The sequence below is a fragment of the Pseudopipra pipra genome, chromosome 2 (assembly GCF_036250125.1).
Source record: "Pseudopipra pipra isolate bDixPip1 chromosome 2, bDixPip1.hap1, whole genome shotgun sequence".
Lineage (NCBI taxonomy): Eukaryota > Metazoa > Chordata > Aves > Passeriformes > Pipridae > Pseudopipra > Pseudopipra pipra.
This window is the reverse complement of record NC_087550.1, coordinates 27,099,248-27,125,188: the sequence shown is the minus strand read 5'-3', so window position 1 is coordinate 27,125,188 and position 25,941 is coordinate 27,099,248. Positions and strand designations below refer to the sequence as shown.

At 41.3% G+C, this 25,941-nt stretch overlaps 1 protein-coding gene and 1 long non-coding RNA gene across 3 annotated transcripts in view; one reads left to right on the top strand and one right to left on the bottom strand.

The window, feature by feature from the left end:
• Window positions 1-774: 774 nt before the first annotated feature.
• Window positions 775-24,398, bottom strand: LOC135409264 (uncharacterized). Its single transcript, XR_010428126.1, has 2 exons — window positions 24,009-24,398; window positions 775-1,050 (listed from the first exon to the last, which is right to left on the bottom strand). It is a non-coding gene; the product is annotated as an uncharacterized LOC135409264 (long non-coding RNA).
• Window positions 24,239-25,941, top strand: part of SPAG17 (sperm associated antigen 17) — a 96,681-nt gene continuing 94,978 nt past the window's right edge. For both annotated transcript variants that reach the window (XM_064644539.1, XM_064644538.1), the window contains exon 1: window positions 24,239-24,371. In XM_064644539.1, coding sequence (XP_064500609.1) covers window positions 24,270-24,371 — 102 coding nt within the window. In that variant the 5' untranslated portion in view covers window positions 24,239-24,269. The remainder of the gene's footprint in view (window positions 24,372-25,941) is intronic.

Below are 25,941 nucleotides of genomic sequence, written 5' to 3'. Positions count from 1 at the left end.
CAGGCTTCCTAAGCAAGTCAAAAGAGCTACACAGCAAACTTGGTCCAGTTCTCCTGTGCACCCCTAAGTTTTAACAATAAATCAGCATGTCAGTAAACATGACAAAGCCCAGAACCTTGCTGGTTTCTCCCAGACACCTTAGGCATCCAGTTGTACTTCGTCAATGCTCCACTGAGGTTAATGGCACCATGTTGATTTACACCGTGTGAGGATCTGCTCCATCATCACAATGACTCAGGTCCACACACATTTGAGAAAGGATTCTGCTTAGCTGCCTGGCTGAGTATGGTTCCCTATTGTCTAGTACAGTGACATTTGTAAATAAGTATAATTCTGCAAATTTATATTTTCCCATGATAAACTTATTTGGAAAAAAAAAATACGGAGCATATATTTATTCACTGTAACGGATTTTTTTTTTTCTTTTCATTACTGGAGGCACGAAAATGGCTATTTATACATAATAATGCATACTGAGTGCTTATTCCAAATAATTATAAAAGAACAGGTCAGCAAATTTCTCCTAGTTCTTCAGATTGACTTTAAATGACAACGATGTTCATACAGCCAAGATGGGGTGGTCACCCTTGAATGCTAGACCCGAATGGTTCAGTTCTCCTCAGCTCTTTTTTGAAGGCCCTTCAGGTGAGAAACATGTAGGTCAAAGTCATTCCTTTTTTCACTACCATTGGGAACAGAGACATAAGAGCAGAAAGATAGCTTATTCTGTATAAATAAAAAGAATTTAATTTCCTATCCGCACTGGACTTTCAATATTATAAGCACACATTTATTAATAAAAAGAAATCAATGTAGAAACACTACAAAACCATGCAGATAGAATTGTTGGGGGTTTTTTTCATTTTGATGGCAGATTCAAAGACAATTTGCAAGAAGTCCCAGATATCTGGCAGATCAGGTCCTGCTCTTGCTTCTAACCAAAGTTCCCTCCTCCTGAACAGTGAGATAGTTGGTCGATAGAGGGAGGCTTCTGACCACGGGAAGCAGGAACCTGGCCAGGACCAGGGCCAGGCTGCAGAAATTTGCTGTCTGGTGAAAGAAAAGTGAATGATCAGTCTCACCACTTTAAGATTCAAATGCAAACCCCACCTGTTTGGAAAGGGTTGTTCTTTGATGGTTTTTTTTTTGTGTTTGACTCTCAGGAGTCTTGTTGGGGTTTTGGGAGGGAGGGGTGTTGGGGTTTTTTTTAAAGTAATAATAGTTTCAATGACACATTCATTTAGAAAATCAAGCCAAGCTTAGCATTTCCTCATAGGAATGTTTTTATTATAATTATTATTATATTAATATTTTATATTATTATAATATAAAAATTTTATTATTATAATTTTTTTAATTACTTACTCACTACAGTCATGATAATGAGGGCAAGCATCAGGGTTCTCAGCAGAATTATATTGTAAAATATCACATTTAGATTCAGAAAGAAGTTACCACTTCACTGCTGTCCACTAAAAAATGTGTACCCTATATATGCAAAACACATGAATACAAGCCTTTCAAAATTTCTCATTTCTTTTTGCCTGCTTTTTTTAAACTTGACAAAATGACTGTGGCTAAGACATGACAATGGAGAGATGTGGACTATTTCCTTAAATCCAGAGCAGGGGAAGGTCATATGCAACAGTAAGCCTCCAGAGTAACTTTGGAGATAGACTGATTTTTCTTAATCTAATAAAGTTGAGGGGCAGCAGGGGGGTGCTTGAACTGATCCATATCATTCTTGTAGTTCAAACCCTTCACAAATACTCTATCAAAATGGGTGCTAAGCAATGTTGCAGTCTCATTGGGAAATTAAGTTGAGGATTGTTCTTTCGATTAGGCCAGGAAGAGTAGTGTGTGCTAAAGGAGGCTGTGTTGGTGATTTTAGGCACATGATCATTGTATATTTCTTAGGATCTGGACAAAGATGTGACAGTTTGCTCCATAAAAACTCCCACGCAGTCAAAGTAGTTCAGTAAAGTCAATGGAAAATTAAGCAGAAAGACAAAAAATTTCAGAAACAGAAATAAGTAAAAATGAAAATGTGTATCTAAAATTGTACCAAAATGTTAAAAAAAAAAAAAAAGAGCCTTTTGACCTGTCTGATTCTGTATGTATTGTAAGAGTGCTTAAAAATCTTACACATTTTGCCTTCCTTTCTCTTTCCTCAGTTGTGTATATCTTCACCTTTTATATCATGCTACACAGGAGTGGATTCCAAAAGCACTTTTATTATCCAAGAAGGAGCTTTCAATTGTGTCAGTATATTCAGTCTTTAAAATATAGGAGGGGGGGGGAAGGGAAAAAGGTCTAGGGTTGGGACATGCCAGAAGAAACCAGACAATTGTTTTCCAGATGCAGAATTATTTTGATTTTTATAGGCTAGTCCTAAAACACAAAGGACATGCTTGCATTCTACAGGATTGCAGATTGGAACTGTTAGACTTTCAGATCCAAAGGGCTGCAGCTCTTTGCTCAGCTCTCTCATCTTGCTGTTCTTGAATCAGTTGTGTGTGGGGTAGTCAAGAGTAGCTGTCATGCAGTCTCAGGAGTCTGAGGGATGAGGAAGCTGATCCTGATCTTTGGCCTCAATGCAGCATGTTGCAATGTTTCTGGTCATTCTCAGCTAAGTGGTAAGTCACTGCAGGTACAACAGCTGCTGCTACAGCTGCAGCATCATGGATGAGAAGAGATGTGGAAAGTTTTCCTTTCCTAAGTCACCTACACAAGTCCTAAGGGAAACTCAGAGAACAGGGCTGCAGAGACACTTATTTGGGGCAATGAAAGAGTCAATTCAATAGGAAAAGAAGGCAATAAAACATGTCAAAAATAAATGAGGCAGAGTAGGTGTGAGCACAGATGCTAGAGAGGCTGTCAGGGAAGAAAACCCCATCAAGATCCTAAAAGGGCTAAGAGAGAAGTGAGGAAGAAATGAAGTAAAGAAAAAGAAACTTAGAACTATAAGAAGGCAGTGTCACAGAAAATGTGCCGTAAGAGCATCTGAGTGGGTGATTAGTGGTCCAGCATTGAAGAAGATGAAAGCAAAAAGAAATTTACAGTCAGTTCAAAATATCAGTGATGAAAGCAGTGATGTCATTCAACATAAGGACTGGGAGAAACATAATGAGGGAGAAAGAGGTGGACAGATAAAAAGTTGACATAAAGAAATTAGAGAGTCTGGAGAAGGAGCAAGGACTAGACTAATCAACAACAACCATCCAGGATCCTCAGTGCAGCAGTTGAGTCAGTCTTGTCATCAGGAGAATACTTTGATGTCAGTGGCAGAGAGCAGGACCTAAGAAAGATCGCAAGGTCTAAACGGGCATTTTAACAATCAAGCAGGGATTTTAGAGGAATCAAGCAGAGAGAAGAGGGAAGAGGCATAAAGCTGGACAGACTAAATCAAGAAGAAGGAGAGGCTGTAGGGAGAGCTTGGTATTTAGAATCTGCATATTTCTTCCTTGAAGTGATGAGGTAATTTATTTTGGAGAGGTTTATACTTCGTGGAGGGCAAAGGGGCTGTAGATGATCTGTCTCATGCAAGTTACAATTGAGCCATTGGTGTCAGGTGGCAGAGGAAGAGTTAACTTCAAGTCCCACCAAGTGGCTGTACAGCTGCTGAAATGCATCTGTCAACAGAACTATTACTGTCATCCCCAGATCAGCATATTGTCCTTGACCCTGGAGGTCAACTGCAAGGCATTAGCTGTTACACAGACAGAGCTGTCATGCTCCTGTGGGAACCAGAAGGTTGCAAGACCAATTGGATCAGCCTCAGAAGCAAAACCATCCCTCCTTATCCAATAGTGACTTAGAGGCGCAGGTGGAGCACAGTGTGACAGAGTTCCTCCAATGACTTTTGCCTTTGGAAACCTAGATTTAAACACTCCCTTTCGAACAGGCAAGGAGTGGGACTCTGGTTATTGTCATTCATAGTTGCCATATATGCACATCACTAAACCACTGTGTAGTTTGCTGAACTCAAAGCCTGCACTAGATATTGAACAGTGGTAAGTAGACGTGGAGGGGGGAACTGCAGAGGTGCCACAGCTGGGAGGAAATAAGTAGCATGAGACAGAAGTTGAAAGACAGCAAGAGTGAAGAGATGCAGGGAAGTACTAAGATGTCTGTGCTTTCAACCATAAGAATATTAACACAGGGATTAAAATCTCCTTTCTAGAGTAACTTGTACCACTCACGTTGATATCAGCAATGTTTTTTTACCACTTTGTTTACAGCACAATCTCAGTAAAAGTTCTTGGCCATAATAGAGGCAGAAGCCTCTTAATGCCACATTTCTCTGAAGGGATGTGAAGTCTTAAAGCTAAGATTTCATTAGCGAACAATTTCATTAAATCTCCTCTGATGATATATATATAGACATATAATCCAGTGCTGTTCAGTTTTCAAGCCTGGCAATTACAACCCAGCTTAACTGAAATATTATCTAAATTGCATTTTTAAACAGGTGATTGACAGTGAAATGGGAGCATTTCCCTCAGTACCAGAATATGGCAGTGTGGAAGGGAGATAAGAGAGCAATGGGAAGACAGAGGAAGCAGAGAACAAAGGCAGAAAAGGTCAAAGGAAAGGGGAAAATAATCAGTTTGTCATTTTAATTTTTTATATACTGATTGTAAACTGTCTCTCACTGACTGTAAATTCACAGCACATTTTTCAGCTTGTGGAAGTGCCTCCTCTTTTTCTCCTCTAGCTTACCTCCTCTCAAGTATTTTTTTTTTTGTTTTGAGGCAACCCATGTTAGCAAGGCATGTTTGCATTACTTAAACTGGGGACAATCTCCCACTGTGTGCTGAGCAAGGAGAGGACTCTACCCATTTGTTCGTCTCTGCGTTCTGCAAATCCTTCAGCATTCATGAAGTTAGCTCAGTACTCGCAGCAGGTGGAAGGTCCCAGCCCTGCAGCAGCTGTGCACAGACTTGATCTTCAGGTTTTCACACACAGTCCTCAATCTCCCCTGCCCAAGCCTCCTTTCCCTGTTTTGTTTTGTTTTTTTTTTTTAAATGGGGAAAGCAGTAACTCTCTGGCCCAGCTAGGCCCCTGCTATCAGATTCCACCAGAGGAATTCTGGGCACGAAGCTTCACAGAGCAAACAGGTCTCCCGCCTTCTCTAAATGTCTCCCCCTCCCTCCCTCCTTTCCTCCCTTCCTCTCTGTTGCTGGGAATCCACCCTTATCCAGTGCAGAGGGGATGATATTTTTGAATTGTGTTTATTTGTTGGCACCCTGGTGTGAAAGCGCTTCCCATCAACTGCATATTAATCTTGTCAGCAGTTTGTGAACATTTTCCTCTCTGCCCTAAGTAGTCCATGATTTTTGGGTCTCTTGCTCTCTTCCACCCCCACTTCTCATTGTAATTAAAGAGAAATTAATCTCCCTGGTTTTTTGTGAAAATGACTTCAACTATGTCAAAATGGTAAGACAGGGATCGCTTTAGCCCTATGAAGAAGAAAGTTTGGAAAGTTGTAAACTGACTTTTAGAAAATATAGGTGGAGATACAGGTATTTAGCCATTACATCTTCAGATGACCTTTAAAAGTCCTCAGACAGTACATGTCCCTGTACTCATTGGAACCTCTGCTAGGTTTTCCTTATCATGAAAAGCCCAGGGACACTGCAAAGACCCAAAACTGTATCACCTGAAATTTTTGAGACCATTATCTATATTCATTAATAAAGCCTTTTATTCACTATATCCATCAATACATTAATACTTCTGTTACTTGATTATCCAAACATGCCTAGGCATTTTTTGCAACCCCACGCTCATGATCCCTATTTCTTGGGTACATAGCCCCTGATGATTTTTATTTAAGGGTGTTTTTGGAGACCCGAATTGAATTTAGTTGCACTGAACAATATTCCTCAGGAAAGGCACTATTAAAATTTCTCTGGGTGATGGTGTGATGCTGAGAATGCATGGGGACATTAACTAGCTGGAATTATAAAGGAGGTAACTGAGAGTGCCTATCACACAATGACTGCACACATCCACCCCCCATCCCCAGCAGAAAGGAAGAAGGCCTTCCCACCCCATTGGAAGGGTGGAACTAGCAGAAACCCTGTTCCTATTTTGCTAGTGATATTCAGATGTCCACATCAGTGTGGACCCAGATAGGTTCTGGATGCCCTACCAGAACACTCAGCTATATCTAGAATGGATACTGCCAGCTTGAAATAAGCTCTAGCTGATTGAAAGTGGAGCTGCTTGCTTACATAGCATCCCAGGCTATATTTGTCATTATTTTCCCAGGAACCTGGCTAAATAGCCCAACCAAATGCAGAGCTTCGGGCAATGTCTCCTAGTTCCTCTATGGTAAGAGACCCAGGTATCTGGAAAACTCAGCACATGCAGTCTCATCCTTCCAGATCTAAAACATAGACGGGCATAACTCAGAGAAGCCTCTGAACTACACCCATCTGTGAGGTAACTAAATGTCTTCTGTAGCTGTTTGGCATTCATATGATGGTAGTAACTTACATTAGGGTTTGACTTTTGCAGGGGTCTAGTCACTGTACCATTACAATTCATATTTTACTTCGCAGGCAGATTGCTGTTAGGTACTAGGGATGGGGCTATACTTGAAGAAAATTCTGCAAAGATGGGAGTGCAAAGTGACTGCTTGCCTTCTAAAGGAGCATCTTCCTCAGACCACATGTCCCCAGGGCCCTGGGATTTGTACCTGAAGCCTCTTAGACTTGAACTTTTTCCTTTTGACCCAAAATAGCCAGAACCAATATGCATAAAACATCCCCTTGTCCCTGTATCCTGAACCCACTGAAGCTACAGAAGGCTGAGAAATCCAGACCCAGAATCTCTAATCTTATCTTTCTTCCATTGTGGTGTCCAAAATTCCTTCAATCTATCAGCCTGTTTGGTACACCATATAGATTGTTTATATGATTAGTGTTTCAGGAAAATGATCAGATATAGAATAGAAGAGAAAGAAGGAACTTTTATCTCTGTGAAGGAAAGTGGACAATGGCTTGGATTTATAGTGTTCGGCTACCTGAGTAAGAATACTTTGCGATACTGGTTGACAAATGTTTTCTAAGAATTTGATATTGCTAAGTATTTTATCACTGCTCTATTGGCATTATTTCTACAATGCATTTCATGGCAGAGAAATAGATATCATCTCCAACTGAAAAATTAGCAACTTGCTTCTTGTGGACTGAAAGTAAATTCTGATTTTTCTCTTTGTCAGACACTTTTTTCTACCACACCGACAATCTGTCTGCTTCAAGGCAAATTCTGCCTCCTTTAGAATATCAAGAGAAAGATCATGCTAAGCACTGAAAAGTGCAGCAAGGTGAGTAATCTTGTACTGGTTGAAGACTAGGAATGCAACAGGCAGAGGGCATGTGACCCTCTAGATGCTTTAAATTCAACTAATTCCATAACTCAGCCTCTTCCTGCACAGATTTCATTTGCTTCCTGTCTGCATACTCATCTCCTTGTTCCAGTAACAGAGCTACATCTTTCCATTCTGAGCTCTGATAGTGCTTCTGCTACCAAATTTACATCAACTGCAAGTGTGCCACTTTATTATTTACGTCAGTATCACCCTGGCTGGGACTAATAAGGCCTTCTGTACTCCAGGGCTCCAGCTTTTTCTTTTATTTATGTTAATGAGTCTTGCATAAAAGGTTTTGCCAAAATCTAAAAAAAAAGTGTAAAATTGATGACATAATCATGGGATAGTCTACAGGAATATGAAGCAGGATTAGTATACTATCAACAAATCAGGTTTTAAGTATTGTTCCGCTGGGCAAGGAGTGTTTTCAATTAATTTGTAATTAAATAAGGGAAGCAATTCAGTGAACTCAGAGAGATATTCCAGCAAGCGGTTTATCTCATCAGTCTGAACCACACATTCCTCCAGAACAGGATCATTGTTTAGATCTTGGGCATGTTATATGATCTGACCTATAGGAGTAATTCAATAAAACATCAATATTTTCCTTCTATTAACCCTCAGTGTCATGCTGAATGGAGAGAGCTGCCTCTGCCTCCCTTCACAGTCCCAATTAGATCTGTACCCTCTCTAACTAGCTGGACAGGTGTTATCACTAAGCAGCCTGGGGCTTTCAAACACAGACAAACCAGACATATTCTCCAGCCAATTTGCAGCACAGCACTGATGTACGGACAAATGGAGATGAAACAACAAAGGGACACATAGAGAGGACAGAGAACAATTGAAGGGGAAACACACTCTGCTTTCACAGTGGCAAACATTGCGTCAGTTGAAGAGATTTCCAACTGAGAGGATTTGCTAATTTTTTTTATTTCAAAATATTCTTTATAAAATCCTTTACTTAATCAGACCTAGAAGTATAAGGTAGTTCAAGAGCACCAGAGAAAAGATGAGCAGTTCCAGATGGAGTTCTATGCATGAATACATTCAGGGCAGGCAGAGCAGGGATTTGCTGATTGCTTAAAGGGCTTAGTGCAACAGCTGGGCACATTTTGCATATGACCAAAAATAAGAGCACAAATGAATGCTGATGTCCAGACATCTGGCCTTATAGCTATTGTTCTTGGCTTCTTCTTTTTTTTCGTCATCAGAATTATTCCATGAAGCAGACTGAGGGGAGAAGAAAATTATTACATGAGAGAAAAGGAGCCAAGAGAAGAGATTTAGGAGATAATTAAGAGACAGAGTAAGAAAGAAAACCAAAATCAAGTGCAAAGTGAATATAAGGAGATAGACCAGGAGATGAAACAGGTACAGAACTGAAGAATAAAAATGTTGAGGACAGGTAATTAGAGAATGGATTGAATGAAGTAGGAGAAGACAAGACAAGCAGAGGGGTAGAGTACCATAATATAACAACCATATGCTGTTAAAGACTTGCTGCAGCTAAAGAAAGGAAGACATAGACACTTTTGGCATAGATACCTTTCTTTTCAAGTCTCCACTCACTTTCACTTCATTTTATTTCTCTTTCACTCTCTTCTAATCCTGTACCTCTCTGTCTATAGCCTTCCTCAGTCATGGTCATATTCGTGATAAGACACTTTTTGAAAAAATCAACTTAAAAACCTGAAATATTAATTTATGGACTTTTTTTCTCATATTGATCATATTCTAAGATATTTTTTTTTTATTTTAGAAACTGTAGTTGTACCAATGTTCAAAAGGAAAATATGGGCCTGTCAGAAAGAATGGCTTTTGAGTCAGGAGTGTTCCTCATTTTTTCCTTGTGAAAACTATCAAAGCTTGGCCAAGTTTGAAAGGTCACATTTTGATATGCACAGGTCCGAGCTGTGCATGTGAAGTTCACTCAGGACTTTGTGCATGCTTTGCATGCATAAGAAGTCGAGTAGGTTGCTTCTTATAGATACTGCTCCTATAGTTAACATTGGTAGGGCAGATTCTCTTCAGGATTGTGATGATCTGCAACTGGCAATCAGAGAACATGGTGTAGAAGACCTACTGAATGGAACTGGATGTGGATGGGAGAGATAAGGAATAAAATCCAATTGATACAGAGCAGAAAATTGGCTGGAATATAGAAATGTTCAGGACAGAGATCTGAGTAAAAGGGAAGGCTACATTTAGAAGCAAAGAGGAGGAAGCATATGAAAAGGACTCAGCTTGGGGAGGATGGAGTCACAAGCTCTATTGGAAACCTGTCAGATGAAGCGGTGTGGCAGGAGAGAGATGAGTTCTAGTAAGACTTGTGTGCAAGGTAAAGGAGTTGGTCAAGATAAATCCAGAGGCTGGAGAGGGAGTAGAGTGTATGGAAGGCAGAAAAGAGGGTGAACACCAAGGGCGATTGAAAAGTCTGAGAAGCTGGAGTAGTACAGAGTAACAGAGATTGTGAAAAACACAGGTAGGGAGAAATTATTTTAATTTCAGAGTGGCAGAGACACACTGATCAGGGAACTAGTCAGTTCTAGTGACACAAATCAGAGAAGGGGGTCAGGGAAAAGCTGAGCCGAGAAACCGGGGCAGGGATGGGAAGAAGGGATTGAACTACAACATGTATCTAAGGATGGGGAAAAGGCAGAACTGCAGTAAGTACCAGGGAATAGACACGAGGCACAAGAATCACAGCTTGTTTGGAGTTGGCAGAGGGGATCCACTGTGACCATAGTCCCCACCGGAACAGAGTCCACATCTCACCATTCCTCCCCTGCCACCCAGTCTCTCTGTGTGGTAGTATGAATTGTATGACCTCATCTCTTTTTCGTGCTCCTTCACCTACCAAATAACAAACCTCTGCTGTTACCAGTTATTCCAGTTAGTTCAAGTGATAGGGGCTGCTGAAAGTGACCTTAAGTTATCAGTTGTTGAGTTAAGGATGTCAGTGTGATCACCTACAGAACTGGTTTATTTTTCCTCAATCTCACCTTTCCTCTTTGAGGCCTAGGAACATCAAATCAGAAAAACATTTTAAGAGAATACTGTTGAGCTGTTAAGGTCAAAGACTTTTAAGTTTTTTAAAATAAAGACAGCATTGTGAGGTATGCACTAGGTTAAAATTATAAGGTTATGCTACTGTAAGAATTTAACTCTGGTTCTCATATAATTTCTCCTGTGATGCTGTATTAATTTCTATTTTTTATCTAACAGTGAACTCAATGTCCAGCTTGATTTTTAGTACCTTGAGACACAGTGTTCAACATATCTGGAAATGGTTCCAACAAAAAAATAATTGTCTGCATCCTTCTTCAGTTACACACCCTGCAAAGAAAATTACTATGACAAGAAACATCTCATATATCTTCTAGAGGTTCTCTTCTTCTCTAGAAAGTCCTCCTTTCCCACTCCAACAGCTGTGGTTCATCCTGTCCCTCTCAAGCTCCCATACATAGTAGCCTGGGTAATTTAAAGTTAAATACTGCTTGAAAAATCAGATCATATTTTCCAGTTTCCATTTAGCAATGGGTTCTTGTCTGACTGTGGCTCAAGCAGGTGCAGCTTCTCTTCCCAGACCTGAAACAACCATGTGCTGCTATGTCACATTCACCTCAGAAACCTGGAAAGAGATTGTTCTCCTTCTGGAGAGACCAGGCAGGACTGGCTTACAGAGCAACACAAAACTTTGGGCACATAAGAATTGCCTTGGTTGTGGTGCTGTGGTTTTGTATTTATAGTCTGTCCAACTCCAGGCATGAAATGCAGCCACAGACTTGGCTCGTTCTTCTTTGTTTTGGTTGCACCAACACCTATAAATGAAACAAACAAAAGAGAAGAGGGTTTCTGATCTTAACCACTGCTGAGCTTTTGCCTCTGGCTTTCCCTCACATAATTATGGAAGGACCAGAAGCTTGATCTTCAGTCATATATGATTTTTCTCCTTTGCAGAAGGGGAAAAAGTAGTTCTTATGAAGAGCCAAACAATACAGATGATAAAGCCAGCAGAAGCCATTGTGGTAATCTGCTCCAACCTCCTCCATAACACAAGGCATAGGATTTTCCTAAATTATCTTATCTTCGAGTTAAAGTGACTATCGCAGGAGAAAAAAACATCCAATCTGGTCTGTTTCACATTAAATACATGCTGCCTTGTTTCCAGTCTGAACCAGTCTGTCTTCAGCTTCCCCCACTGCATAGGATCATCAGGAGTTTGTCAGCTGCAGTGAAGAGGTCTGGTCCTCAGCCTGCCTTACCTACCATGCTTGAATGATGGGATAACTTCACTGAATGGTGTCATATCAGCAGTGCAGCTCCATGAACACCACAGACTTGAATACGAGTCATGAATGACCCCCCCGTTTCCTTATCGAGTGTTACAGAGCTCTGCTGAGAGAGACCATTTCTTTTAAAGCCCATGGGGATTCCTAGCAGGAAAGACACGATGATTTTCAAAACACTGAAATTTTTTTATAATCAAAGTGGTCACTTATAAATAGCTCTCACTCGACATCATGTGGCCACCTTAATTAAGCAGTGTGGAGCGTGTGCGGTCATTCACCTCAGATAGAAAAATCTGTATTGGGCCTTCGCCCTAATGTGAATTTCCTGACCTGACAGATGGGGATTGAGTGTCTGTTTATGTCAAGAGGAGTTTGCTAACATTTTTCCTCTAATTAATAATTATACCAGCGAAAGAGGCTTTACAGCCAGAGTCCTGGAAATGTGAAACTCGATCATCAGAGATTTGCAGGAAAGATGGAAGATTGATGGGTGACATCAAACAGCTGACAAGGAGGCCAAGGCAGCCAGACGGACAGCAGCTGCTCCAAAGGGCTTCAGGGGTGGGGGTCGGGGGCAGCTGCTCAGGGGGGACAGGGGTCAACTGGGGAGCAGCACTAAGGGGGCTGAGCCATTTTAAAATTTCACACCCCCCTGTCATTTCAGATATGAATGGGTCTAATCTCCCTGGGCTTGAGGCTGCCTGTGAGAGCCCATCTACCAACAGGTGGTAAGGCAAAGCAAGGGCTGAAGGCAGTGTCGCCACAGAGGGGCACCAGCTACAGCTGGAGCAGAGGGCTCCACAAGACACTGTGAACGCTGGACCAAGGATGAGGAGGTGAAGGATGTAAACCAGCTCCTCTGGGCCTCAAGTTTTCCACATCCAAGCTTAAATATCAGTGTGTCTGTTCCCCAAGGCCCCAGGAAACCTATCAACCCAGTCAGCTACAGAGTGAGGCCCAGGTCACTGCAAAGAGATCCCTGTAGGGCACTTTCCTTCTCTGAAAGAGAAATAATCTCATCAAACTGCATAGATTCCTGTTTAGGGGATCAGACCTAAATCAGAGACCAGTGGTGGTCTCTGACTCGATGGTGGGATCAGCATGTTGTCTGATTCTACAGAAGATATTTGGCCCAGGATGGTCTGTGTTACCCCTGCAGCCCCCGGTGGGCTGGTGACTGGTACTGCACTGCAGGGCTCGTACAACTTCAGTGTCCCATGGTCCTGTCACGGTGTACTTCATATGGTCTCCAAATCACTGGTTCCCTTGGCATTCTTGGGAATCACAGGGATCAGCAGCCAGAGCTTCCCCTACACACTCCCTTGCCTAAACTTCAGATCTCCTCACAATTACAGCCATTCTGCCAGTGTGACTGTCCACATGGAGACTCCTATCCCAACAGGAGGTCGTCTTCTGCTGGTGAAGTTAAACAACCACCTTGAATGACATTCCCTGAGTGAACACAAAAGTCCCAGTGCTGGCACAGCTGCTCCTGTCCCCACCATTATTGCCTGCTCACTGGTGCCACCCTGAAGAGGATTGATTATCATCCCATGAGCCCACATCACTACACTAGTAAACTGAAGCCCATATCCTGGCCAGACACTTAATTGTACAAAGCAAGCAGAGTGATCACTGGAAATATATAAACTGGGAGTCTGCCGGGGAGTTGAGAGAGAACAGACTTTCACTGCCCTGGAGCAGTAGGTATCTGTTTGATTTGTGTAATGTTAATTAGAAGTTTACTCTTGAAAAGGGACAAATAAAGGGTGCTTGGTTTTGTATTCCACGAATATGAAAGAAGCCTGTAGATGAATAGTGAGCTATCCTTATGAAAATTGCTTTTTTGCTGGATGTAACAGAGCACAGAGCAGCAGTAGCATGGGGATAAGCAGAAACTTTTTCATCAGTAGAGTGAGTTGAATTTCAAAGCGGTATAATACTTAATGCACATGTGCTTCAATACATAAATGACTTCTACTGCCATCTAGCCAGTAACTGAGGTCCCTACCACAAGTTCCATCTCGGATAACAAGTCTGCTTTTCACCAGATTAGGCAGAATATTATCATAATTTGGAGTGTTGTCCAGAGCTCTAGGTCATGAGTGTAAGTTTGAAACAACCAAATGATAACTAACTGTAGTTTCATGTTTCAGCATGTAAACTCAATCCACAGTTTGTGGTCCAGGTGAAGTACAGCTGGAGAGATTACACAGGGGTTAACTGTAACACATACATCTCTTCCTGAAGGATAGAATCCCACACTGATGTTTGCTTTCCTTTTCTTGTACTTTTTTTCTCATAGATACAAAGTTACTGAACATTTGTCAGCTTAGAGGAAAACAGTTTTGCACTTTCACTGCTATCAAGAATTTAGCCTGACTTTTTCAGCTCCAGCTTTAAAAATGCATACCAAACCACACTGAAAATATGGATATTCAACATTACAATTAGTTTTGCATTGTCTTGTTCTTTCTTTCTTAAAATTATGTTTTAGACCTACTACTGTACAGACGTGTCTTACACACTTTGAAAAAAATACTCAAGAAACACCACATCAAATCCTCATACATATCCTAGAAAGCAGCTTGGCAAAACACCCCCATCTTGATCTTTATCAGACTGATAAACTATTCTTTTAAAAAGTCTAATGCAAATGAGTTCCAGGGCTTCCCGTCTAGGTCAGGAGCCTTCCAAAACTCAATTAAAACATTCTATTTCCCCACTGAACTGAGGAAAACAAATGGATGAAAGTTTCCTCCCTTCAACCATTTTTTAAATTCCAAATATATAAGTGGAGGTCTAGATCCCAGCATGGGCAAACAAACGGGTTAAGGCAGGTCAAGGTATCTAGTTTACAAAGACACTGAACACGTAATGTAGATCCAAATGGTAATATTGCCATGCCCCACTAGTAGTGTGTTTGTAAAAAAAGAACTGGAATTATTTTCTTCCAGATTAAAATACCTGTATTTAGTGCATTCTCACCCTTCATCACACTGTGAGCTCCACAGACTATTTGTTTGTGTGTTGGAGCACTGATGCAGTGTGTCTCAGGGTTCTGAGCTCTGTCATTCCTTTGTTTTCTCCATGCCTTCACATTCCCTCCATAGATGAAATCAGAATCAGGAATGTACTCTTTCTTTCAGATGATTGCTTTGTTCCTGATTAACTGATGAAATATCAATGATGGAATAAATGCAGCCTTGACTAATTCCCCCCAAAGGCCAAGCTGCATCCTCAATAGTCCTTTATCAGGAACACTTGGGCAAAAACACTGTTTTATGGCACTGCAAAGCTTTCCATCATTTTTTTCATGTTCTGAAAAGAAAAAAGGATAGCATTTTCTACAGAGAACTCTATTGTGCTTGGCAGAAAAGATTTCCAAGTCTCCGATTTGAACAGCATCCTAGTACATGGAGCGAATCAACTGACTGATGTTTCCTTAAAATCTATTAGAACCACTGGATTATAAATGCTGCCAATCATATCTACTACATGTTGCTAATTCTGGGCAGAAAAGGATAATCCAGCTCAGTCTGCCCTGTTTTGTCCTATTAGACAGCCCTCTGATCAGACATGAGTATACTTCCAGTGATCCAGAGTGTGGTTGAAGGTGTGCAAGCCAGTGACATAAGCTCAGATCATTCAAGGTATCCGGGGAGCTAAGTGCCTACAGATCAGAGCCTCGGCCTCTTATTCAAAGCATCTAGAATTGCTTCAATTCTGATGGCGAGGTCCGAATGAGGTAAGTGTTGAGCTTTAGCAGTCAATAACTTCCTTGGTTCAGAACTGATCAGCTTTTCCCACAGTTAGCTTACTGCCCCAAAACAGCAGAGATGTATTTGCTCCAGCTTGGAATCCCAAGTAGTAAGCTCTAAAAAGGAACATAAAGCGCTGATTGAACCTTTTGTGCAAAATCTATGTTACCTCTGAAATAGAATTCCATTCCCTCTCAAATGAAAACTACTCTAGGAGTGATTCATTTTCAGAGTAGTCTTTTATTCCATCCAAACTCTGACACTTCTTGGTGGCATAACTCTGCATTTCCAGTGTTGTCTAAACATCATTAGAACAGAAGACAGCCTTTCAATTTCAGTTCATTCATTTTCTGTTCTGGAAAGCAATATTTGGTGTTGCAAAATCAAAAAAAAAGTTCAATTAAATCTTGGAAATGTCAGGGCTTTGTATAAGTGGAAGCCAGACAAGTTGTACTTCATTGATCCACACCGGTAGTAATGGCACTCAAGGTTTACTGACAGGGATTTGCAGTAAAAATAACTAATTCATCAATGTTTTCTTTATATAATTATTATTTAGTCATCAGAGGATTTTGTGGGATGATCAAGAAAAGCAAAGCAAGTGAAAGAAGCTGTTTTCCATGAAAAAAAAGCTTTCTGTTGGCATTTAACATATATTTTAAGGAAAACTAAGAAATTCTGCTTTGTTTCATTTTAGTCACAGTCCTACTGTGACATACCAGATGACAGACAGTCACAATGACTTTACGATGTTTGGATACTCCATATATATCAGTGTGTTTGAGAATTAGGGTTTAGACACCATAGCCTGTACATTGGGCCAAACTGCCGAGCTCAGTTGTTTATCTCAAATCTCTCCAAGTTGTTTCTAAATGCTGACTAGTACTTCTCTTAGAAATCATGGGATACAAAATAAACATTAAGTACGGCATGACCTGAAAGCACTGGTGCAGGTAAGTCAATACATTGGGAGCATGGCCAGATTTTAGCTAACTAGTGTACCTTTCTCATTAACGGCCCTCCACATTTTGCAGCTCTGCCACAGTAAATGTTTTGTTTTGTCTGAAGTAATGAGATGAAGAGAGATGGTAAAAGGCCTGCTTTTTCATTTTGACTGCTCTTAGTGTGAACTAAGGAATGTGACTGATGGGAATTAGTGCTAACACAGTTTGTTAACTAAGAAAAGTGCTAATTAGAAACCCTTTTGAACTCGATCTCTGTAATGACATAATGTAAACACTTGCTGCATTTTATTTACTTAAAACTTACTGAATTCATATGAATGGCTGGTTCTGGCAGAAGCTGTACAATGTCAATGATAAAGTGTTAGAAAATTTTCTTTGCAACTTTTATTTATTATACAACATCTGTCAGTAATAATATGTGGAGTTTTTACATTAAAGCAGATGTTAGCATCTGATAGGAATTAAAATACTGTTTACCTTTTCTAAAATTATTTAATTTGATCTATAAATAATTACTTTTCTGAGAATTTGAAATTAAACCTGCTCTCCTTCAGACAGGTAATTTAAGAAATGCAGACAATCTGACAGAGCCTTGGTTTTCCTGTCATTTGCAAAAACAAAGACAGCGCAAATTCTTTCAGCTTCCCATATTGTTAAGACTCACTAAAATCTTGCACAAATGATACATATGTGGACTTGGGGGGGGGGCAGGAAACTGTCTTATCTTGTGGTTACTTCACATAACTGCACAGCATCTATCCAAAGAAGCTGAAGAATAATGCTATAGTACAGAAGTTTCCACAAAGGTAAGCCACATTTCATAATACTTTCCATCTCTCACTGTCTTGGTATGAGGGTGCAAGATGAGGCCCTGGCAGGCAGAGACTGCTAATTGCCTGCTCATCCCCATCACCTGGTTCTAAGCTTGCTTTTCCTAGTAACAGCTGGGGCTACAAGAGTTGCAGGGGGTGCTGTATAGGTTCAGGGCTAGATCTTGATGCTTTCAGGAATAAGTAAATTCTGAAATTATTTATAGGAGTTTCTATAGGATGACTCACCAAATTTTAGGTTGTGAATTCATCTAATTAACTATTGCAGTACCTAGCCTTCCCATATTCTTTTACTTGGGAAATGGTGGTAGTGGCATGCTCAGTGAAGTGGAAGAGAAGAGTCACTCCAGCACAGCTGATGAGGGAGAGGACTACACCTCCATAAATACTTTCACTGGAGCACTGTGCTAGGATTTCACAGGATGGGGTGCTTGGCAGGTGTATCTCAGCTGCATTTAAAAGCAAGGACCTGCAGGAGACAGATGCTAATGGAAGATATGTTCCTGCTGGGTAATGCTGGTTTTGACTCTTTATGGTGCCACAGTCTGCTGACACAGGTATGGGACCGGAGTCCAGTTTGAATTTTAGAGATGCAGAATGAGAAAAGCTTGTGAAGTAGGAATGATGCAGGTAGGAAAGAGAGAAGCATAGGATGCTTTTCTAGTCTGAGGTAAGGAGATAGTAGTTACGCTTCAGGCTTATGGAAAAGTAAAGGACTAATGTGAGGGAACACAATTCAGGATGGGAACAGTTCTGGGTGTGGAGAGAAGCATGCAGCAATTGGTGGGACTTCGTCATGTGGACTTTGCTGTTATTATGTGGTTTTACTGTATTCACACTACACAGTGCACAGCCTGGACAAACCCAGGCTTGCCATGAGTTTGCCCCCACTCCTCCCCCTTTTGCTGGTGTCCCTATCCTGGTTTGCCCCTCTGCTTGTCTGTCTCATGCTCCACCCTATGTTCTGGGACGTTCTGCGCCCGGGCGGACAAAAAGAGTGTGTGCACGCCTGAACAAAGGATTCTACTTGCACCCTTCCTCGTGTCCTGTCCCCACTTCGGACCACGGCAGATTAATGGCTGACATAGAAAGGCATGATGGTCTTTTAGGATATAATCCTAGCAGGACAGTTTAACGATGACTCTGCAATAAGGCACAAGTACGACTGAGAGAGAGGTGTGAAAATAGAATGGGAAATAGACATTACTCCATGTACTTTTTTCCAAAACCTGCTTACTCAACCAGGTCTACTGGGGAGTATATGTTCTCGGGAAAATAGTTTAGAATTAAAGGAGGGGTAATTAAAATTGTATAAACAGTTTCAGAATAATACATAATGTGCCAATTTAGTTATTCTGCAATTAGACATTACCATTAGAAAATTCAGTTAACAACTATCCAACTATGAGTTCACAGAACTAGGCTAGCAAGGTGAAAGAATTATGGCCCTAGCCATTTAGTTATTTCAATTCCAGTACAGCTTGCATGTATTTTTATAAATAATCTCTTGGGTTTTAAAAAATAAACAAATGCACCATGCCTTTTCACCTCTTATCATCAATATTTTCATTGCAAACTATGGTATACAGCTCAAGTTTGTTTACCCTCCATGGTGTTAATGTTTGTTTTTAATAGATGAGAAGCACTTTTATTTTTGCCCCAATAATGGCATAATGTTTCACATCCCACTTATTTAGAATTTGCTTTGTTTGGCTGTTGAGAAAAGTTAGCAGTTAGTGCTCAGCACTACTGTGTAACTCTCCCTTTCTTGATGGGGGTAGGAGTGAGAGTGCTCCAGAAGAAGATCTCCATGTAGGACCTTATAACCTTAGGGAAACTACTCCTTTTGTGCCAGAAGAAAGCACGCAATGAAACAGGACTTGAAAGTGCAAGAGAATGGAGCGGAGGTGAGAAGCTTGGCTTTCTGTAAGGGTGTGAGAATGTTTTCTTTGGATTTAGTACTTTGGGGAGAAGAATAAAAACTTGTGATCAGTTTTGGAAAGGGGCAGGAATAAAGCCTGAGATATTTGAATTTGGAATTTTTTGTTGACTGGCAGCACCGAACTGCTTCCAAAATTCAGTTACCTAGAGACAGTAGAACTACAACAGCAAATGCAAAGGGAGTCTTTCTTTAAAGAGCGTATTGCACAGCATCCAGCTGGAATTTGGAAGTCATTTTACTGACAGATGATAATGGATTTCATTTTGAGCTTTGCCAGGAATCTTTATGCCATTGGCTATAGAGAGGAAAAAGCATTCTTCTTGCACATGTATGCGTGTGGGAGAGCAGACTATGAAAGCATCTTTTCTGCAATTAAATACTGGGCCTTGTAAGTTTTGTTGTTGTTGGGGTTTTTTTCCAGTAAAACAAAGTTGGTGGAGACTTTTAAATGTAAACTTATCTGTATATATAAAGAAAGTTTGATCTGTTCTGTATATTATGCAGCTTGACTGGAAATATCTGAGTGAAGAAAAAAACAATGATTGGCCAGGTACTTACTAAATGCTGGAGAAAGAAGGGAATATCTATCACTTGCTTTGATTTTTGGCCATGTTATTAGACAGACACGTTTAAATAGGTTAGGTCTATTGATTTGTGCATAGAGTGGCCCAGCACTGGAGGGCAAGCCTTGCCATGTGGTAGATGTCTGAATTGCACTGTCTTTATTATTTAGCTGTTCCCTTTCTCTCTAAACATCCCCGCATGTTCCCACAGTTCAGCAACCATCTAGCAACCCTTATCTTATTAGGAAGGCCCATTACAGTCTGAGAAGAAAGGTTAATTTTATTGTTTCATTATGATTAGAATTCAGTCTAATTAAGAAATTATTGATCTTTGGCACTAGAAAAATTATAAGTGCACCACGCCATATTCAGAAGGGGAGTGTGTTAATGTATTTACACTCACTGTAACCTTTGTCCCTTTCACGGTACATGCACTTATAATTTACTGATGTAGAAATAAGCTTTCTAGATTGTAAAGCCAAAACAGACATTTGGTCCACATCCACAAGGCCAATGCAGTCCATGTGGGAAGCTTTATGCAAATTATTATATAAATCAATCTAGAGACTGAGAAATAAATTATAAATAATCATTTGGTGGCCAGAGCAGCAACAGTAGGCAAAGAGCTCCTACATCCAACTTAGTATGTGAGAGTTCAGGCAGGCTGTGGAAACACATGCTGTAGTTGTCAAATCTGTGTAACTTGTGAGATGGTTGTGTCCTGGGGGGTTGCAAACTTCAAGCAAAAGCTGTTCCAGTGTTATGAAACTGGAAAAGAAAGCAAAATGAGTTTTATGTTCTTCCTCCTTGTACTTTCTGATGGGAAAAAGGACTGAGCAATGTTCTCTAGTGCAGGGTGGGGAGGAGGGGAGTGGGAGAAGTGTACCTTTATTTTTTTTTTTTAATACCTTTAATCTTCTTTTAGGAATATAACAAAAATGAAGGGGTTTTTCCATATATGCTGAAGGCAATGTTAGCTGTTCTAGACAACCTTTCTTGAAAGTTTGTAAAACGGAAACTACTTTCTGAAGCCATAATTCAGGAAGCCTCCCCATTTCAGAAACATTTAGATATTATGAAAGCAACATAAAGCCATTAAGTATGTTCTTATGAACTCAAGCAAAGAGGACTCTTTTTGCTCACTTCTCAACTGAGGGTGAAAATTTGATGGTTCTTACTGAAAAGACAATTTTTTTCCAAATATTTCTTAAGCATTTAAAATAAGCACTTAATTTTAATCATGCTTGCTTTTTTTTTTTTTTTTTAATTCCTCTCTCACTCTATCAGGCTTTAATTATTAAGATCCAAAACCTTTACTAGTTCCTTAGTCAACTGTAGTCTTTCAGGAAATATCAAGTAGAGAAGAAATGACATGTATAACTAGTAATGCCTTTCCACTCCCCACACTTTACTGAATAACAAGTAAGTGCAAATGTTGTTTAAGTCACTCTAAAATAAAAGGCAACTAATGTTCCTTCTTCCTGGTGGAGGTAAAAAAGTATACCTTATTTTTAAACATTCCTTCTATATTATTACTAAAAATGTGGGCACAGGAGCATGTTGTTGTGTCTAGCTACTCCACAGTATGAATCATGTATGCATGTATGCTTTCTTACTCTGCTGTACAAATTCAGAATACACAGGCTTGTTAACCCCTCTCCAAGGAAAAGGTAAGCTATGTTTTATTTACGCCGAGTATTATTCAGAATTTCATTTTATTGTAAATTCATGCCTTAGGATACTCCACATGTGTATTTTACAAATGGTGTTTTTTAATATGCCAGATAATAAAAGGCTGATCATGATTTTTAGGTTGCCACTCTCCCTGAAAATCTCGCCATAAATATTCTTGTCATGCACCAAGTCATCAAGCTTTAATAGTAGACCTAATTTCATTACTTGGAAATATTGAGCTTATATCTGCTCATTCCTTTTTTTTTTTTTTTTTTTTTTTTTTTGCAGAAGGTACCTCAAATTGTGTGTTGTCTCTCTGGATCCTTAATTTGCCTATTCTTCTCATCAGTGGCTTACCAGTATAGTTGAATTACGTTCAGTTTTGCTAATACAAGTTTTAAGAATACCGCAACTTCATCTTTTAGTTACCAGAAGGAAGTTGAAGATTTTCAAATGGCTCAGCTGCAAAACACGCAGCTGGGTGTTTTGCAGTCCAGACCATTTGGAGGAAACAAAGGCTGTAGTTTCCCAGTATTCTTGGTTTGTCTGTCTGTTGTAGGATGTAATCAAGGGGGTTTCAGTGATCTGGTTTACAGCTTGGCCTACAAGCATCTTTGGCAGCACAATGGAATGGTCAGGGACAAGCAGCCAAACAGACATCTTCAGCTGGCTTCACTGCTGGATAACCCATTTTAGGTTATATATATTTAGCCCTTCTATGCTAGGCCCCTTTGTGATAGTTAATAATTTCTTCCTCTCCTTTGTTTGCGAGAGTGGTGGAAGTAATTTTAAATGAACTGGTATCAGCTGTTCTACTAGAGCTTGACTTGCTATCTGCTACAGTATCCAACAATAAACAAGTTATCTAGATGCATTTACTACAGCAGTACACAGCAGAACAAAACAATTTCCTTTATATAATCTTTACGTATCAAGCAAACACACAAAAGACATAAACAGGCCAGTTCATGGTTCTCACTGCAATTGTTTCTGTTCTCAGAGCTATTTGTAGGCTGGTATCAGTCTTGTTGGTTTTTAACTTTCCTAACAATCCTGAGCATACACATCCAGGTATGGGTATAATTAAGCATTTGTCCTCTCCCACTGACATCACGTTAGTGTGTATTTCCTGCCATACCATCCAGATCTGTGTGCATAACCCCCTCCTGTCAATCCTCCTGAAGCTTATATTCAGTCCTGAAAACTTAGTGACGAAAAATCTGAAGTGTGATTCATAATTAGGATATTTGGCACCATTATCTGTGCATTCTGCCCCAAACCTCTGTAGTGTTCTGCTACATCAGCTGGTGATCCTGCCCTGTTCCTCCTTTCCATACTCTTTCAGTGCACCTCAGCAGGCACAGGTTGTGTATCCAAGATTTTAGTGAAGAATAAGGATATGGAGGGAATGTCACACTGCCTTTTTCTGTGAACAATTGAAGTCTGATTTTTTTATTTTTTTTTCTGGGCAACAAAAGAAAAACTCAGGGAAAAAAATGGATGTTAGCCAAGAAGTGGGGTGGGGGAAAATGTTTATGGATGTTAGCAAATCTACTGTGATGCTTTTCCATGTTATCAACTGCATCACTATCTGCAAACCTGGGGAAGATACCCTTCTGCAGACTAAGATGATGACTTGCCTGTTACATCCCCTATGAAATTGAATTCCTATTTCTTCACTAAACCCAGGTAATAAAAGGTGCTTTATACAGCACACACACACTAGGTCAGTATCATCCCAGAACGAAATCCTGACTAAAGCTGTAATGTGCTGCACAGCAGGGTTTTAAGCTCTGACGAAAATAAAATAAAGATTTGGAGGCTCTGAGCAACCCTGGTCGGTATAAGGGGGTGGGGGAAGGGCAGCATGTGGTTTGGGGTATTTTCACCAAATGTTAAATCACACAGAATATTTCACTCGTCTCCAGTGTGAGATCACGACATGACTCCTCTGTAATGAATTCTTTATCTTGGCAGCTCTCCTGCTTTCTCCCAACTGTGCCTCCCTCTCCCCTTCTGGTCCCAGTGCTGTAACATATGGTAGTATTTGGAGAGCCACTTGGGTCTGGGAGCAGGCCTGGCTGCCCACACCTGGCTGACCCCCCGCCTCACTGCTCAGGTCACGCTCCAGCGCCATGGCTGGAGATCACTCCTTTGCCCTCCTCCCCAGGCACACGGAGAGCTGCAGTGGGTGCTGCTGTGTGGCCCTGGGGATGTGACATGTCACTTGGTGGCTGTGTGAATATATGCAGACCCAACGCTTCCCGCACAGCCTCAGTAATGCCTCTCCTCCAGGCAGCCCATCTCAAAAATGATGAGGGAAAGCACCTGAAAGCCCTGCAAAAATCCCACAGAATCAGTCACGCTGGAAGGGACCACTGTGGGTCATCTGGTCCAACCTCCCTGCGTAATCAGTGTTGTCTTAGAGCACATGGCACAGGGTTGTGTGCAGACGGTTCTGGAATATCTCCAGTGAGGGAGATTCCACAACCCCTCTGGGCAATCTGTTCCAGCGCACCCATCCAGTAAAAAAGTTCTTATGCCCACGTGGAACTTCCTGTGGATCAGTTTCTGTTCATTGCCTGTTTTCTTAGTACCTGGCACCACCGAGAAGAGCCTGGCTCCATTCTGCCGACACCCCCACCCCTTTACATAATTATATACATTGATGAGGTCCGCTCTCAGCCCCCTCTTCTCGAGGCAGGACAGGCCCAGCTCTCCCGGCCTTTCCCGGCAGGAGCGCTGCCCCCGCCGCGCCCCGGGGCTCTCCCGCCCGGCAGGCGCCGCCCCGCGGGACCGGTCGCCAGGGCGACGCGTGGGGCCAGCGGGGCCTCCTCCTGCCGCCCGCCCGCACCGCCATGGGCCCCAAGCGGCCCAAGTCCGCCCGCGACTCTCCGGGGCGCCGACCCTCCGCACTCCCGAGCTGGGAGGCCGAGCTGGTGTCCGCCCCCTTCGAGGAGGTGAAGGCAGCGGAGGGGCAGAGCCGGCGGCGCGGTGGGAAGGAGGGGGGATCAGGCTGGAGGCGGCCCTTCGCCGCTGCCCTGCCCTGGTGGTCGCAGCGCGGCTGGCGGGGGCTCCCAGCGGTACCGGGGGTCGCCCCGTGGAGGGCCATGAGTGGCCCCGATGTGCGGCCGAGCTGCGCCCCTGCCCCTTTGCCCCCCGCCACCGAGCGGCGGCACAGCGGGTTTATTTGCTTCTCCTCGGCACTTTCCTTTCTGGGCCGTGGGTGCCAAGTTTCGGCTCGGAGTGAACTTTTTATAAACTGCTGAACAACGAGGTTTGATGGAGGTGCTGACACAGCATTAACTGTAGCGTTGAAAATGTGAGGCTGTAATTTTCCTGCCTGACTGTGTGCAGCTAAAAGGCACTTTTTTTTTCTTTCTATTTTTCTTTCTTTTACAGAGTGTGAGGATCTAAAGGCATATTTAGGTTTCCAGGTTCTGTGTAAGCAATGTAATTCTCATAAATCTTGACTTGCAAGAGAGAATTTGGTTTCAAAATAGGGCGGTAGTTTAGCAAACAATAATATTTATCTCGCATGTGTTTATCTAGTACTGGTTCTACAAGTGAGACAAATTGCTTCCGTGGCTTTCTTGTTTTGTGGATTCCTGTTGTGCCCTATTAAAAACGTGAAGCAGTTTTTTGTTTCAGTTGCTGTGGGTTTGTGTTTTCGGGTTTTTTTTTCTTTTAATATGCTAGCAGCTCTGGTTAAATATGAGGAACTCTGAATTCAGAAGGAGGCTTTTAAACAGGCTGATTGGTTTCCCAAAAATGCTACAGATGTCCAAAAATCTCTTCAGTATTTACTTACTTTTGCTTTTACTTGGTAGTAACCATACTGCCAAGTACGAGTTTAGCTAAACAAGATCACTTTTTGAAGTAAGCTACTCAGCTTAGATTCTTGTTTCCCATTTTTCCTTAGAACATAGATTTTTCAGTAAAGTTCAAAGGTGCTTGAGCCCTTTCTTGCTTGTGAATCTTGTCCCGACCCTAGGAGAACCTCCCTGAAGCATAATGGGTTGGAGGTTCAATCTCCATCAGCTACTAAGTTCCTGACCTTTCTCCCAGGCTTAATAGCAAGGTGCCAATTAGTGATTTTTTTTTTTATGGTGGTGTTTATTGTGGTTGTGGATATTGTGCAGTGAATTCAGTGAACAAAGTGCTTTGTATACTATGCTGCCTCTACATGTAATTTACTACATTTCTTGAATGCAAACCATTATATTGAAGTATTTTTAAAGGTAGGAAATAAAATGCTCAAAATTTAGGAAATGTCAAAATTGTTATTATTCAGGACCACACATTGAGGCAGATGCAAAAAAAATGTTGAATGTTCACTGAGTGGGGCAAGAATTTTGTAGGAAAAAGTATGTGATCACCTAATTAAAGATTATCGTAATGCCTATACCCATGGGGCCTGAATAAAGGTTCCTTTTTTCCATAGTTCTGGTATTGCCCAACTACTTTCTGTTCCAGTTCAGGTAATTTCACTTTATCTGTGTTGCTTTTCACAGGCAAAGCCTTGGGAAC